General features: G+C 35.1%; 1 protein-coding gene and 1 long non-coding RNA gene across 2 annotated transcripts; both read right to left on the bottom strand.

Moving 5' to 3' along the window:
* Positions 1–1,200: 1,200 nt before the first annotated feature.
* LOC120775979 (farnesol dehydrogenase-like) lies at positions 1,201–5,012 on the bottom strand. Its single transcript, XM_040106401.1, has 2 exons — positions 4,353–5,012; positions 1,201–1,496 (listed from the first exon to the last, which is right to left on the bottom strand). Exons 1-2 carry the CDS (start codon positions 4,926–4,928, stop codon positions 1,320–1,322), a joined length of 753 nt encoding a protein of 250 aa, XP_039962335.1. The 5' UTR covers positions 4,929–5,012; the 3' UTR covers positions 1,201–1,319.
* A 7,053-nt stretch (positions 5,013–12,065) lies between these two features.
* Positions 12,066–16,706, bottom strand: LOC120774360. Its single transcript, XR_005705238.1, has 2 exons — positions 14,107–16,706; positions 12,066–14,075 (listed from the first exon to the last, which is right to left on the bottom strand). It is a non-coding gene; the product is annotated as an uncharacterized LOC120774360 (long non-coding RNA).
* Positions 16,707–16,712: the final 6 nt, after the last annotated feature.

Raw genomic sequence — 16,712 nt, 5'->3', positions numbered from 1 at the left:
AAAGTATTACTATTTTTTACCCACGGTAGTATATATAGACAGGCGAACGGACAGACGGACAGAGGGACAAGGCTAAATCAACTCCGCGCTTTTCTTTTATAAATTTAATATAAATTTTGGAAGATCTCCGACAGATATTTTTGGGTGTAACAAACTTAATGTGACCAGTTGAGGGCATAATAAGAGCGAAAGCGCTAATTTGGAGATTCTCACATTCAGTATGGACTAAAAATAGATATGGGCCGATGCTAATTTGTTGTAAAAGAGCAAGAATAAAAATTTAGCTTGGCTGAGGGACTAGTTCGTGGAGGCGAACATGGCTACATCGACTTGTTAGTAATCTGTCTAATTTCCGTTACGTCTTAAAACTTGAATAAATTTATTTGAATCAACTAGGTCTGTACCGGTATTGCAGCCCAAGCTCCTTTCATTGAGCCTTTTAGGTATTTGATAGTGTTAAATTTTCGGCCTTTAGTATAACTTCCTAGAATACCACAGAGACTTTCCGCAGGGTTTAACTCTGGACTACGAGTGGGCCAGTAAAAAAGTGGAATATCTGGAAAACTCCTTTATTTTCCTAAAGTTATGAATTAGAGCAGTATCTTACTGAAAATAAAGTTAAGACCGACCTTTGAAACTTTTTTATATTTTATTTAATATAGCTTGTTCCATTCACTATTCCTGATTCGAATTTGCTTTCAATTTAAGATCTCGACTTGGCGCATTAGTCGTTCCATACGTCAGTTCGAGTTGCTGCGAACGGTGCGGATCGACTTCCCATGGTCTTCAAGTACACTCAGCTATGGCTGCTATATTTTCTTCATTCCGGTCTATTCGATTGAATATTATCTAATAATGTACTATATGCTGGACTTCAAGTCCGATTACGTTGACCATAAGTTGAGCGAAGCGCTCGAAACACATTCTTTACGTGAACGTGAACGTGAATTTTCATAATAAAATTGAACGAATTGCAAACATTGTTCAGGCGTTAGTCTCTCCATGATGAAATGCCAAAAGATACTGCACAAAAATAGCATGACAGCTTGACACGACTCACTCGTGATCTATCAAAAAAGGCTATTGAAAAAGATACATACTTGGATCACTCGTTATATATAGACTTGTTTTCAAAAAAATCCTCGAAATTTTATTTTTCATAATCCTCTCGGTGATTATGCTCATTAAAAATTTGGAATATTTATATTTGTACAATATTTCGATTATTATTTATGCAATACATTTATAATTCTCTATTACATTTTTTACAAAGAAGATATAAGAGTATATAAAATAACGACAAACAGCTTTTGATTCTTTTAAATCATATCTCCCATTGGTTTCATTATGAGCTCGTGGATTAGTACATTTGATGGCTGCGAGAGCACATACATAACGGCGCCTGAAACGTTTTCTGGTGTAAGAATTTTACCATCGACAATCTTTTTTTGGGCTTCTGTTATTAGTTCCGTATCAACCAGACCCGGACTGATGCTCTGGAAATAAAATGATATATGTAATAAATATGAAAATAATAAATGTTTTGTAATATTCACTATAGCGTATTAAAGCTAAGAATATTGGCAAATATTTGGTTAAGTCAATAGTTTTATTCCCCGATTTTTCAACTAAATATTAAATAACATTTTAAGTATTCTGACTAGAACTTTACGTTATTCTGCCTTTGTAGATCAGGTTTTAAGAATTGCGTAATATGCACACAGTGAGGTTTCGCAATGTTTTGTTATCCACAGTCTTTGTCTATTCCACCGTACTTACTTACTTAGATAAGTTCCTGTGTGAATAGTGCCCTTCAGCCTATTATTCAAAACTACTAAAAAAAACTTTGAAAGGTCTCACTTCCTTGAGGCACCGATACCTCCTTACACCGACAATAATCTATATCGGTGTCTAATTTCGATTTCAGCCGATGCGCACGGATGACTAAATATTTGACATGAAATATATTTCAATCTACTAATATTACAAGTGTTTTCATGTCCGATTACCTTATCCTTTTGAACATTCCCTGAAAAAGTACACTAGCTCCTTCCCCAAAGGTTTCCCCATCCACATGTAACTCGCAGGTATGAGAACGGAAAAGGCTCTCAGGGTATCCATACTCGTTATCATCCCAATAATAACCATCTTTGATTTTACTCGCAACCTTCGCATTCAAACACCTACCGGCTACGTCTAGAAGTGACTTACTTCTGGGGGCAAAAAATAGTAAGAATTTTTCATTGAAATTTCGCACGAAAACCCATTCGTCGAAATATTTTTATACTCTCACAACAAAGTTGCTAAGGAGAGTATTATAGTTTTGTTCACATAACGGTTGTTTGTAAGTCCTAAAACTAAAAGAGTCAGATATAGGGTTATGTATACCAAAGTAATCAGGGTGACGAGTAGAGTTGAAATCCGGATGTCCGTCTGTCCGTCCGTCCGTCCGTCCGTCTGTCCGTCCGTCCGTGCAAGCTGTAACTTGAGTAAAACTTGAGATATCATAATGAAACTTGGTACAAGTATTTCTTGGCTCCATAAGAAGGTTAAGTTCGAAGATGGGCAAAATCGGCTTACTGTCACGCCCACAAAATGGCGAAAACCGAAAACCTATAAAGTGTCATAACTAAGCCATAAATAAAGATATTAAAGTGAAATTTGGCACAAAGGATCGCATTAGGGAGGGTCATATTTGGACGTAATTTTTTTTGAAAAGTGGGCGTGGCCCCGCCTCCTACTAAGTTTTTTGTTCATATCTCGGAAACTATTATAGCTATGTCAACCAAACTCTATAGAGTCGACCATATACAGTTCAAAAATGGAAGAAATCGGATAAAAACCACGCCTACTTCCCATACAAAGGCTATTTTAAAAATCACTAAAAGTGCGTTAACCGACTAACAAAAAACGTCAGAAACACTAAATTTTACGGAAGAAATTGCAGAAGGAAGCTGCACCCAGGCTTTTTTTTTAAATTAAAAATGGGTGTGGCCTCGCCCACTTATGGACCAAAAACTATATCTCAGGAACTACTGGACCGATTTCAATGAAATTCGGTATATAATATTTTCCTAACACCCTGATGACATGTTCGAAATATGGGTGAAATCGGTTCACAACCACGCCTTCTTCCAATATAACGCTATTTTGAATTCCCTCTGATGCCTTTTCTGTATAATATATACATAAGGAACCAATGATGATAGCGGAATAAAACTTTACAAAAATACGGTATTTGAAAAATATGTAAATGACGTATAATGAAATCTCGATTATCACTTTATCATGCGAGAGTATAAAATGTTCGGTGACACCCGAACTTAGCCCTTCCTTACTTGTTATTACTGGCGATGAGTCTTGGGTCTATGCTTATGACAAATCGGCCAAATAACGTGGCAAAGATGAGCCGATGCCGAAAAAATCACGTCAAAGCAGGTCAAAAATTAAGGTTAGGTCGACAGTATTTTTTGATTATCGAAGTGTGACTCGCTCCGACTCCCTTCCGACCGGCCAAACTGTCAAAAGAGAATACTATTTGATATTATGCGCCGTTTGCGCGAAGCTATTCGTAAAAAGAGATTATGGACCGACAACTCTTGACTTTTGCACTAAAGTAAAGCACCGTCGTACACTGCATTGATTCTTCGTGAGCTTATCGCCAAATTTTCAACCAATATCGTGCGGCAACCACCGATTTGCCTGATGTAGCTTCGAGTGACTTCGGCAAGCTCAAATGACTGCTACGGATAAACCATTTTAAAGACTTTAAACGTGAATCGCTAGGCGTATTGAAGTTTATTCCAGGAATTGACTTTAACAACTGTTTCGAGAATGGGAGAAAAACGTAGGAACAAGTGCAAAGGCGGGTTACTTTGAGGGAGACATTACTGATATTGACGAATAAGTTGAGAATTTTTATGTCATGAACAGAATCTTACTATTTTTGCTCATAGTAGTAGGTAAAATAACCTTGATTGTAAATTATGGTGTGGTCGTCTGTACTACAATTCTCACTAAAAATCATAGTTATACCGTTTGACTAGCTTGACTTCTGTATGCGTAATGATTCCCAGCCTATCCCCAGCATAAGTATTTCACCGAAAAAGTACACTTAACAATTTTACTAGGAAAGACTAAACCTTTAAGCTCACATTGCAGATTTTCCGTATAAACGCTCGGCACACAAGGAAGCTAAATGCTTTAACCTTTCCGCTAAATTGCTGCACTTTACACTTGATTCCATTTAATTTTCACTTTTACTACACAAAAAGTTGAGAGTCTGAAAATTGAAATTTAAATCCGACATTTTTCCATGCGCCCTCAACGTCCGCCCAGCAACCCGAACTCACCGTCACCTTCACACGGGTGCCCAACTCTTTGAACTCCTGCCGATAAATCTCGTTAATCGCTGTCAGCGCGAACTTGGTGGCCGGGTAAATGTTCAAGGTCGGCATGTGGCCCGGTACCACCGGCACCTTGTGTCCACAAATGCTATTTATCAATATCACATGACCGTCGATACGATGCGCCCGCATAGCGGCAAACACATGGCGTGTACAATTGACCACGCCCATAACATTCGTTTGCAACACTTCCTGCACCTCGCACTCGGCCATCGTGGCCAATTGGCCGGAACGCAAGCAACCGGCATTGTTGACCAACACATATACGGGTCCATGGTCGCGTATGATGCGCGTAAATGTCTCCGTCACATCCTGTGCATCGGCAATGTTGCATTTAATGGCGTGAAGGCGCGCACGTTGCTCGGCGGTGGGCAACTCTTGGCGCAACGCTTCGACGCGTTCGTAACGTCGCGCCAAACCGATAACAATTAAACCGGCTGCAATTAGATCGCGCACAATGGCGGCACCAATGCCCGAACTGGCGCCGGTCACCACCGCCAATTTCGCTTTTAATTGCTCCATTAGTGTTTCGCTGAAGTGAAGTTCGCACAGTAGGCCTGCAATTCGTTTGCACTGCACAAAGGTACAACCAACTCGGTCAAAAGCCGTTGCTTTACTGGAATATAAAATTTCAAGTGCACTACATTTTAAATGCAAAAATAAAGTTTACTTGCGGCAGAAGGGGCAGCGGTTGTGGCGAGCATATATGAAAGTAAAAATGTGAAACTTGTCATTCGCTCGTCGCCACGAAAGCCGCAAAACAGCTTTCGATGCTGTAAGACTCTTATGCACTTAATCTGCCGCTATCAATTTTCACAGTTATATCAATGTCTATACTTATGTATGCCCGCATCACTTGTAGGCAAAGGTGCAAAAAGTGAAATCGCTGAGGCGAAATAAAAATGCAACAGAAGTAAGGAGGAGCTAAGCTGCAGTTCGAACATAAGTTTTCAACATTTTTTTTTCGTGCTAACCGAGAGATAAAACAAGAAATAACTTTCGGCGGACGGAAGCTTGATACCCTTCTCAAATACGAAGATTACTTAAAAGAACTGTGATAGAACAGTTTGGATGGTAGCTATATGCCACAGTGGTCCGATATCGGCCACTCCGTCAAATGAGCTGTTTCCTCATAAGAAAAGTACGAGCGCAAAATTTCAGAACGATATCTCAAAAACTGAGGGACTATTTCACACACATACACCTCGTCACGCTGATCATTTATAAAGGGTGATCCATTTCGAGAATCCCTGCTTTTTTAAAGAAAAAACACAGAAACTTCAAATTTAATTGGAGTATTTATTATCATTCGAACGAACATTCTTTGACATTCATTTTTTGAAGATTATCTCTTTCAAATGTTGGCCGCGGCTAAGTCTCAGATGCTCCATCCGTTGAGTCCAATTTTCGATGACTCGTTGGAGCATTTCTACTGACAAGCGTGATGTTTTGCTCCATGGCCTGAATCGCAGCGTGATTGTCCGCATAGACTTTAGATGTTAAATATCGCCACAGGAAAAATTCTAACGGTGTGATATCACACGATCTTGGTGGCCAATCGACCGGCCCAAAACATGAAATTATCTGCACACCGAAGCGTTCTCTTAATAAATCCATTGAGTGGAAAGTTGCGCCGTTTTGTTGAAACCAAGCTCCATAGAGATGTTTTCAAAATAATTACATTTGAAAGTTTGAAATTGGCATTTAATACACGTACCACTTGGATTAATCTATTGAATAACGTTTTAATTGTAGACATAATAAGAACCACTCGTAAAAAAAGAGCATACCTGGGATTTAAAGTATAAAGCCTAGTAAAAATAAATCCATTATTTTTGAATTAAATTGAATGATATATAGTATTTAGTATAGTTAAAATTATCCCATTTATGAGCAATACTTAGCACCATTTACTTCGATATCTTCTTGGCATTTTGTGGGTACCTTCGAACCGCCACTCTCATCGAAAGCCTCATTCATATTCGAAGAATCCATTTTCATAAGATTCTCTGGAGGTGAATTTTTCAGCAGCAAAATCATTTTCGATAGACAGTAACAGGTAGTAATCACTCGGAGGATGCCTTCTGGCGAATCACTACAGAACCGTGTGGCCTGGCGTTGTCCCGATGGACTACGTGGTCCAATTGTTGACATTACAGGCCCGAATTAACAGGTCGCAGGTGGTCCACTTTTCATCACCAGTAACCATAAGCTTTAGAAGTTAATCGATTTTGTTCATCACCGATCTGCATATTGGGTTCATAAGCTTTGTTCTGTTCACCAGTGTAGTACCCATACATCGAGCTCCTTTTTATATGCAGCCTTGTTTAAATCATCCTGGTTAAGGAAAACAGTACATAACAGTTACAGTTACATAAAGATCGGTTTTAATTTTTTTGTCGATATTTTCCATAATCAGCTTACCAGAGAGCAGTGCATCGACATCAAAATTGCCGAATCAAATTCGGCCAAGCCACAATTTTGTGTGATTGTAACAGAATCAATCAAAATCAAGACCAATGACATACAAGGTGCGTTCCAAAGTAAACAGGACTTTAAAAAAAAACAGAACAAATGGTTTTTCGGCAAAATCAATTTATTTCATTTAAAATTGTCTCCTTCTGCTTCAATACAGCTTTTTGCACGGTCCGAAAGCATGTCGAACGAGTGTTTTAGCTCGTTCACCGATATGGCCGCCAGTATGCCGGTGCAAGCCTTTTGAATGGCCTCTACGTCTGCATAACGCTTTCCTTCCATTTGCAAATGCATTTTTCCGAAAAGGAAGAAGTCGCACAGTGTCCAATCAGGTGAATACGGGGAGTGGTTAATGGTTAAAATGTGATTTTTGGTCAAATAATTGTCCTTCGAATGTTGAATTCTGAGCAATTTTTGGTCGTCAGTCAATTTGAGCGGAACAAACCCCAAATGTTCAGTTAAAGTGCGATAAATCGATGTTTTGGAGATTTTCAATTCCATTTCCATGAATTTCAGTTATGATTTCGGTTGATTTTTGATGAATTCACGCACAGTTTCGAAGGGATTTCCGGTGATTACGGATTTTGATTGGGCCACATGTTGATCGTCATTTATGTCCTCACGACCACTTTGAAAACGTTGAAACCACTCGTGCACTCTGCTACGGGATAGGCAATCGTCGCCATAAACTTGTTTCATCAATTGAAACGTTTCGGTAAAAGTTTTACCAATTTTAAAACAAGATTTAATGTTGGCTCTTTGTTCGAAGCTCGTTTTCGCACCGATAACACAAACATACTGACACTTAAAACGCAATAACTTCACTTCCAATCAATGAAATGTCTAGACAATCGATAAAGGTAGCAGGTTCTAACCTACCAGTCGACATATAGAAGGGGCCACCAGCGGGGTTAGATTCAAAAAGTCCTGTTTACTTTGGAACACACCTTGAATATCTGCCATGACAAAAGCTACTTCACTGAAAATGAAATAAGTCAGGAACTAATGATCCAACAGCTATCAAATTTATACACGCGTTTTTTGAAGGTTAGGAGTAACTAAAAATCATATGGCCATCTGTGCATGAGACCGAGGAATTTTCAATTGACTTGATATATATGAAAAATAATGGATTTATTTTTACTAAATCTAATATTATGTATATAAATCATCGATAGGTGCTACGAAAATAGATTTTCCATACAAAAGCCGTAGGGCAAGTGTCCATGAAAATAACAAGGGATTTTTTTTGATTTTTTTGTAATTTCTCAATATTTATTTCATCAATTAACTATTAAATTCATAATATGTATATATGCTTTTACGGTAATATTTATAAGTATTTATGTATATATATATATTTATGTACTATGTATAACACATGTAGTTTTTATTTACTTTTTACTTATAAGTACAGCTTATTCTCATATAATCAATACCCACACGCCGGAATACACCTCACTTCACTAAAATGCTCAACCGAAACGATTACAAATCTTCAATCTTTAAGGAATCTACAATGCTTAGTTTTAGGCGAAAATTTTGTCTCAAATGGTTTTAGTTAGTAAGTTACTTTAGTTATTTTCTTCTAATCAAGTGATATTAGTTTCTTGTTATTTTTTTTGCAATGCATACTATGCCATTGGATTACTTAGTCCTTTTACACAGTATTCTTGATTTTTTGTTTTTTTTTAGGGGGAATTTTATTTCTTTTCTAAACAGCAGTTGTACATTTTAAAAAGTTTAGCATATTTCTTCACTCTCCACACTTGCGCGTTATCACTTAAACTCGTATGTTTTGTATATAGGTTTGTATAATTTTATTTATTTTTTAACTTTACTCTATAAGGAAATACATTTCACTTAAATTATCCGTCTGTATTTAGCTGTATACATCGATTCAATGGGCGCTTTTAATCGATTTGCATGCATTTGTTTAAGTTTTTTTTAGCGAACATAACAGTTATTTTCAGTAAAATTTATTATTATTTACATACACCAGTTGGGCGTGGAACTCAGGGTTTGATTTGAAATTTTCTTCTAGTTCACTGCACAAACACCTCACTGTAGTGTAGAGAAATCGAATAGTTTATACTGTGCAGAATATGTAAAGAGGCAAAATTAGTTGAATAACTCATACATGAATTTATGCCGAGCTGCTATTAATAAACTAGAGGCTTATATTTTATCTGTGGAGCCATTTTTTATACCCTGAACAGGGTATATTAAGTTTGTCACGATGTTTGTAACACCCAGAAAGAAGCGTCGGAGTCCCTATAAAGTATATATATAAATGATCAGTATGTTGAGCTGAGTCGATTTAACCATGTCCGTCTGTCTGCCCGTCTGTTTATACACGAACCAGTTCCTCAGTTTTTAAGATATCCTTTTGAAATTTTGCAAACGTCATTTTCTCTTCAAGAATCTACTCATTTGTCGGAACGGCCGATATCGGACCACTATAACATATAGCTGCCATATAAACTGAACGATCGGAATCAAGTTCTTGTATAGAAAACTTTCACATTTGACAATGTATCTTCACCAAATTTGGTATAGATTATTTTCTAAGGCAACCATGTAATCTCCGAAAAAATTGTTCAGATCGGATTACTATAGTATATAGCTTCCATACAAACTGAACACATAGTTACTAATAGAAATGCACCTGTGAAGGGTATATTAGCTTCGGTGCAGCCGAAGTTACCGTTTTTTCTTGTTATATCTACAGTAGGCAAATATGTTGTCATTCGAATAGGCTGGTCGTTATTGTAGCGGTTATCTAAACCTTTTATGGTGTCAAGTTTAGTTATCTAACGGAAGATCTTACAAGCGATTGTGATCAAGGGGTTGCTAAATGTGCCGGTTTCAGTGAATATACAATTTGCACGACGAGTTTTGTAAACCATGGTGGTCTTCATATAATAAGGGTTCCTTTTTAATATATAACAGACATTTCCACCAACCCAAAATTTGACTTTTCATATTTCAATCTCTCGAGGTGTAATTCTTGTCCCGAAAATTCACTATCCTCAAGTACTCCATTCAAATATCCATACCACAAACCTAAGTTTCAAGACTACTCGCATAAGTCCTAATACAAAAGTTAAGAAAAATTAGTCACCAGACATATTTTTTACCAGAACTTTTTTTTTGTGTGTATATAAAGACACAGTGTACTGTGAACGTTTCGATAACTAAACGGTCAACATTTTTGATTGAAATTAGTTATAATTATAGTAGACGACCAGAACAGGTTAGCTCAACACTGGTAACTCATTTTTGGAGATATTTATTCATACTGCAAAGGTATCAATGTTCCAATTTATGTGTGGTTCGTATTTTGAGTGATATCGGCTTTATTTGTTTAAGAAGTACTAGCAATTACTTTTTCATAGAACAATAATAAAAAACAAACTAAATCATTCCATGGACATCAAGAGCAGTCCATAGAGCAGACTTCTTCGCGTTTACGTCCCAAAAAGTTTAAGAAATGGTCTGAGAAATTACATCTCCTTCGAAGCCATATTTAAAAACAGCTCGCTAAAATAAATTTCGGTCAAAGAGAAATATCTTTCCGGACTAAACTTTGGAAAACTCTTATCGTACTTATATCAACGATCTTTCTGGAACCATAACACATTTTCTTACCAGAAATAATATTAGTACGAAAACGTTTTTTAGCAAGTTATACATCCATTGAGATAACACTGCTATTCAACCCCTAGACTTTCTTGATTGATTGGATTAAATGCGATCCGAGTTGTGTCAATTTATATGCTTTAAAAGCACAGATGTTTCCACATTATACCTTCATACAGTTTGAGGAATAAAAGCTGAAAAGCTGCTTAAGATTGAGTTCAGGAATAGCATAGAACTCATTTAGAAAAACTTTTGGGATTCAGTAAGGTACTGCTTTATACTAGTATCCGCTGAGCTGCCTCATCGCTAAGAGCAGAAACCGCAGCTAAAGGCGGTACAAGTTCCCATGTTTTGATCCCATGATCCCATGTTTCGATAACTAACATGTGAGCGCTGCTAATTGATGCAAGCACTTGCTCTCATTCGGAAAATTGTACCAAAACTGTTTCAGAGATTCCCTGCACTGCAGCGAAGCGTGAGTTTATGAACCGAGTATGTACTTTCTGAGGTCTGGTTAAACATACAGTTGAAATTTACTTTCTAGAAATCGCAATATTAGCTCAGTATTTTTGTTTTACATTTAAATGTTCACTATTTTCAAATTTAATGTATTTTAATTTGATTTTGCTGGAACTTAGGATCCATTAACGTTGCAATTAAATTCGTTTTACAATAATAACATTCAGATACCTCATTTAATTTAATATTTTTTTTCTTTTTATTTTTTGTATTCTATATTTTAAGTCTTAACTTTTTTCATGCACATTTGGAAAGAAAGAAACATTAATCGCTTTTTTAATTTTGTTAAATTTAATTTAATGCCAACATCGTACAATCAGAGTTGCTTTTTGAACTTTTTTTAAATTTAATTTTTAGTTTTTGTGTTTTTGTTTTTAAGTTACATTAATGCTTAGTGTAATTTATTGTGTTATAATAGTTTTCTTTTTCAACAATTTGTTGTTATGTAATAAACTAATTCAGCTTTAATCAGTTTGAGTTCGCATTACACTGTGCAACAAATTTGGGGTATTTCTTTGGGGCATGTATCATACAAATATGTTGGTTATCGGCAACAGAAATTAAAAACTCATGATGCAGTATCAAGTCAAAAATTATTTACAGTGGTGCGAAGCTTGCATTATTTTGGTAAAAAAATTTTTTGGAAGTATGTACATATATGATAACTGACTGTTGGACCTCAGCAAGCTGTACTTTAATTTTGTGAGATATTCTTTATCGGAAAATGTTAACTCTCTAATGCATATAAGCGGTCAAAATCCTTTTTACGTTAATTTCAGTACTAAAGTTTTTATAAGTATTTTTTTTTTGCTCTAATGAATTATATTAAGACTCTGCGAGATGTTAACTCACTAAGGCATAAAACGGATTTTTTGGCCTGTTTACCATTTTCTCTCAGTACTAAAGTTTTTGGAAGTAATTTTCCATCTAATGAGTTATACTAAAATCTGCGAGATATTCCTTACCGGAAACTGTTAACACTCTAAAGAATAGAACGGGCACGTTTGACGTTTTTTCTTTTTTCAGTTCAAAAGCTTTTAGGGTTAATTCTCTTAAAAAATGTTAGCCCTCTAATGAAAAGCACGGTTTCTTTGACCTTTGTCCATTCTATTTAGTACTAAAACTGTTCGCAACATTTTTTTCCAGCAAGTGTTAACTCTCTAATGAACAGTACGGGTAATTTTGAACTTTTTTTGCGGAGAAAAGGCTAGATTATTATTTTCGGAGAAAAATTGAAAGTTTGAAGCGTTCAATAAAATATTTCTAAACAAAATTGACTAGATGCTATTGTAGGCAAGCAAGCCTCAAGCGCTAAAAAAATTAAAATTCGAATTTCATATGTAACGTTAAGGTTTGTATGATTAGCTAATACTTATTTTTGGTGACCCACTGTGAAAATTGCTTAAAAATATTTTAAAGAATACTTCTCACCCACATGTAAATTGCTAAAACTACTTTTAGCACGTTTTCGAAATCAAGGGTCAAAATTACCCTTTCGGAGTATTTAGCGGGTTAATATGTTAGAGTGAAAATGTTCTCCGGTAAATGTCTGTGCGCTTTGAAGCAAGTAAGCAACATTAATTCTATGCTCTACCGAAGTTCACACATTTTTTTACTAAATTTTTGACCAAAAAATCTCAAACTTTGTACCACTGTAACAGAATTTTTCTCGTGGCTTCCTAAAAGGTGCTGCTAAGCTTTTTTTATTGCCATCGTCTGCTAACTTTTCCCTCTTCAATTATATGACTCTATAATTTCTTTGTTACAGCGCCCCCAGCATATTTGTTGCACAGTGTGGTCTGAGCGTAGAATAATAATTAATTTGTGCCAATTCTTTGATCTATTGTTGCCGCCGATTGAAAGCAGCCTATTTATTTGCTTACATACATATGTATATGTGTATATATATTTACGTAGGTATGCGTGTGTATGCATGAGCTTTGCTTTTAGTTACATTGATTGCTTCTATTTATATATGTATTTCTTATAAATGCTCCACGGTAAGCTGAGCAGTTGTTCAGTAGTATTTGATATTTTGGTTTTGTGTTTCATTTTTCAGTTTTCAGTTGTTCATCAAGCGTTAGCGCTCATAAGCTTCTTATTAACTGTTATGTATACACATACATAGATTTTTTTGGAAACATTTACATATTCAATATTTTGCTTATGCAATTTTCCTACTACACCTACCATACTGTATGCGTTTATTTTTGTTGTTGTTATTTTTATATGTTGACATGTTGTAGTCTTAGCTTGTTCTTGTTTAAAGTTACATATATTCATAAGTTTTACGAGTAGTTTATGCAATTAAGTATTTTTCAGCAGCACCACAACGGATTTCCTTATTCACTCGAATGAATTTGTTTAATGTCTTTGCTATGCTACTCACACTAATAACCATTATATGTATGTTTATGATATTAAAATTACCTACAGATGTGTAAATTAACAATGATCAACATTTTACAGTTTATTTATAACTATGCAAGTTTGTATGTATGTATGATCGTGAACGACTGTCGTTACATAGACGAGTAATAGTGTCTTTGTATTTTTACCATATATATGTATGTATGGTACCATATATGAATGAATATATGTATATGTATTTACTAGTAAAATTTATACAGAGAAAAATAGGTTTATACCTAGAAAAATTTTATTAAAAAATGGCAAATATAACTGGTTAAAGCATATAAATAATAATATCCAAAAATAATAAATGAATGAACTATCCTATGCTCCTGCTCAGGATCCGTTTTTTGAACGCATGCTCCAAAAGCTTATCAGAAATTGTTAAGAAGTTCTACAATTTTTTTTAAGCTTCAGACCTTACAACCTCTATATATGATATTGTTTACAGAGCCCGAAGTTTCCCACCAATTGTGCTCGGCCATATGGGTTTCGAGCTATCGTCGAATAATGGTTTTTACAAAGGAAAAAAGTGTCAAACTAAAATCTCCAATAGCCACAAAATCGAGAAAAATAAATTATATATCAGTTTAAGCATCATTAAACTAACACTTTTCGTAACTTCCATCATTAAACTATCAACTTTTCGTACCTTATTCATTTTTCGAAAATTTACTACAAATATTATCAGAAATAATTAAAACGGTCTACAAATCGTCACCTAAAATGCAAATAACGTATCACTTTTCAGAAATATACAGGTAAAGGAAAACCTTTGTAATAGAAACCACTCACATTGAAACAAAATTTGAGTTTTGGCCTTAAATTGGGTATATATTGGTTATACCTGACTGCGGAAGCTGAAAATTTTATGCTTCATCTATGTAACATGATGTGGTGTATCGTAAGCAATAAAAACTAAATTTCGATTTTTCGATGATACGTTGTTTTGCAGAAATATTTTTTAAAATAACTTTTTGAACGAATTACAGCTTCTAATTGAGCAGAAAGTCTGCAGTTTCTCACAATTTGTTTACTGTCGAGATATCGTCGAATATCACGGAGGAAAAACTGTCCAACTAAAATATCGAGAATACGCAAACACGTCTTAAATAAAATGCCATCAACTTCCGCTTTCTTCATTTCTTCCTACTTTTCGCGCTTTCTTCATGTTATGAAAAATTTACAAATTTTCGAGTTCATATAAAGATCTGAAAAAATTGGCAATCGTGCTTTTAATGATTTCGAATAAGTTTCGATTTATATCCCAAATTCTTTTTCATTTTAATGACCTTTAATTTGCTGCATCGTTTGCCTTAATCGACTAACGGTTTTTTGAAACATAAGAAACATTTCTCTTGAACCTTTTCTAAAAAAAATAGATAAATGCAGAAAGCTAGATATTGACAACACATATACAAATTCTGAATATTTTCGGCCTTAGTAATAAAGTCGATAAAGGAATGATCCAGTTTTGGAATATCTTTTGATATTATTTGACTGTTAGCTGGTGTAAGAATCTTTATAAAAGCTTAAAAATTGTTTATTTAAATAATTTGAATTATGTTTGATATGTTTAGGAAGTAAATCATGTTTATAACTCACTTTAAAAAGTATCCCTTTGGACACTGTCTTCATTCCCAGAGTTACAACCCTCTATTTCATGTCCCCCAGTAATTCAACTGATTTTAGGTTATCAAACGTTTATTTTCTCCTAAAAAAGTATTAAACTCAGGTTTTTTTGCACACTTGTTCGTGGTAGCGGGTAAAAACCGCATTAAAGGTGCCCGCAGAGTGTCAAGACGAGCCGATCGCATCTTGCCATTAACGCAACACGCGAATTTCCGCTCGGCTCGGTTTGAAACGTTTACTCTGCGATCACCCTAAGAATTAAATGTATAGAAATGTCTATTTCTTCTATAGAAAATTTTCTTTCTATTTCTTCTATACAGATTTTAAACCATTTTCTTCTATAAACATTTCCATCCTTTTATTTGCAAAATGGTATCAAAGTTCACATGAAAAATTTGGAGCTAAAGTTTGAAGTACTAGACATTTGTAAAATCACTTTTAAAGAACATCTTGAGATAACATTGGATTATTTTTTGCAATAAGTTAAATTGTGGCACCATCTTGTCTTTGAACGAATTTTTCGAAGCAATTAAAATTCAAAATGCGGTATATTTTTTCAAATTTTGGAAAAATTTTAAATTCATTAAAACAGTTATTTGCTCCACGTATGTATGTGCCTGGGAAACTTTTTAACTTTTTCCTAATCAAAATTTGTTTTAATTATAAATTGTTGTATAAACTAAAAATTTGTTAGAATATCTCGGATTTAAATCGAAATTTATTCGAAATCATTAAAAACACAATTGTTAATTTTTTTCAGATTTTTATAAGAATTTGTTACAGAAGCACGAATCTCACTTTTCCAAAAGTTATCAGTCCACACCTACCTAAAAATTTGGATGTTCGACAATTTTGTCTCTGATCTTAAGATAAAGCTTTCAAAACACGACTGAAGAACTGCAGGACGGTTGGTGGTCTAACAGATTACAACCTACTGGCACCATATGCGAGCCGGATGGATATAAGTTAGGACGATACACGCCGAAAATGCAAGGAAGCGGCATTAAGAGACGCTAAGATACCCATGCTTCACTTCAGACTTATCTAGAACTCATCCTAGATATTTAGGAGTTTTGCAGTTCAAAAGATTAGATGAAGTATCTAGTTTAGACATCAAGTTGTTCTTAAAGTTTGCAAAAAGCGTTGACGCATACTTCAGCTCAAAACAAACTGTACCTTCAGCTGGCAAGCACCTGTGTTTACTCAACCGACTTTTCACAATAATAGCTTAGCAGAAATTGCAATATTTCTAGACAAGTCTAACACCGCTCATTATGTTTGCTTTTAACATATAGCACTGGCTTTTTACCTTTAAAAATTAGCCTACTTCACGATTTTGTTTCCTTATAAGAGCTTAAAGAGTTAAAAAGACAATAAGCCAGTTATCTAGTTATCTAGTTATAAATAGTTTCTAGATAACAAATATTAGTGCTAAAAGTTTGAAGGGTTACTTTTAGTAAATAAATGGTACTGATTATTCCAGTGATCCTCAGGATCTGCTCTCCGAGACTTTGAATACGTTTTTTGGAAGTTTTGATCCAAAAACAGGAACCTTAATATATCACGCGTGTCTTTCTCCAGTTACCAGTCGAAATGCTCGAACTAGTCATGGAAAATTAGACCGCG

This window comes from Bactrocera tryoni, chromosome 4 (assembly GCF_016617805.1).
Source record: "Bactrocera tryoni isolate S06 chromosome 4, CSIRO_BtryS06_freeze2, whole genome shotgun sequence".
Lineage (NCBI taxonomy): Eukaryota > Metazoa > Arthropoda > Insecta > Diptera > Tephritidae > Bactrocera > Bactrocera tryoni.
The sequence above is the reverse complement of the archived record's forward strand: the minus strand, read 5'-3'. Positions and strand labels throughout refer to the sequence as shown.

Excerpts from the sequence above, each read along its gene's own strand:
- LOC120775979 (XM_040106401.1), bottom strand. The coding sequence starts at position 4,928 with ATGGAGCAATTAAAAGCGAAATTGGCGGTGGTGACCGGCGCCAGTTCG. Across the intron at positions 1,497-4,352 it reads GCACCCGTGTGAAGGTGACG|AGCATCAGTCCGGGTCTGGT; the intron begins GTGAGTTCGGGT and ends TTTTATTTCCAG.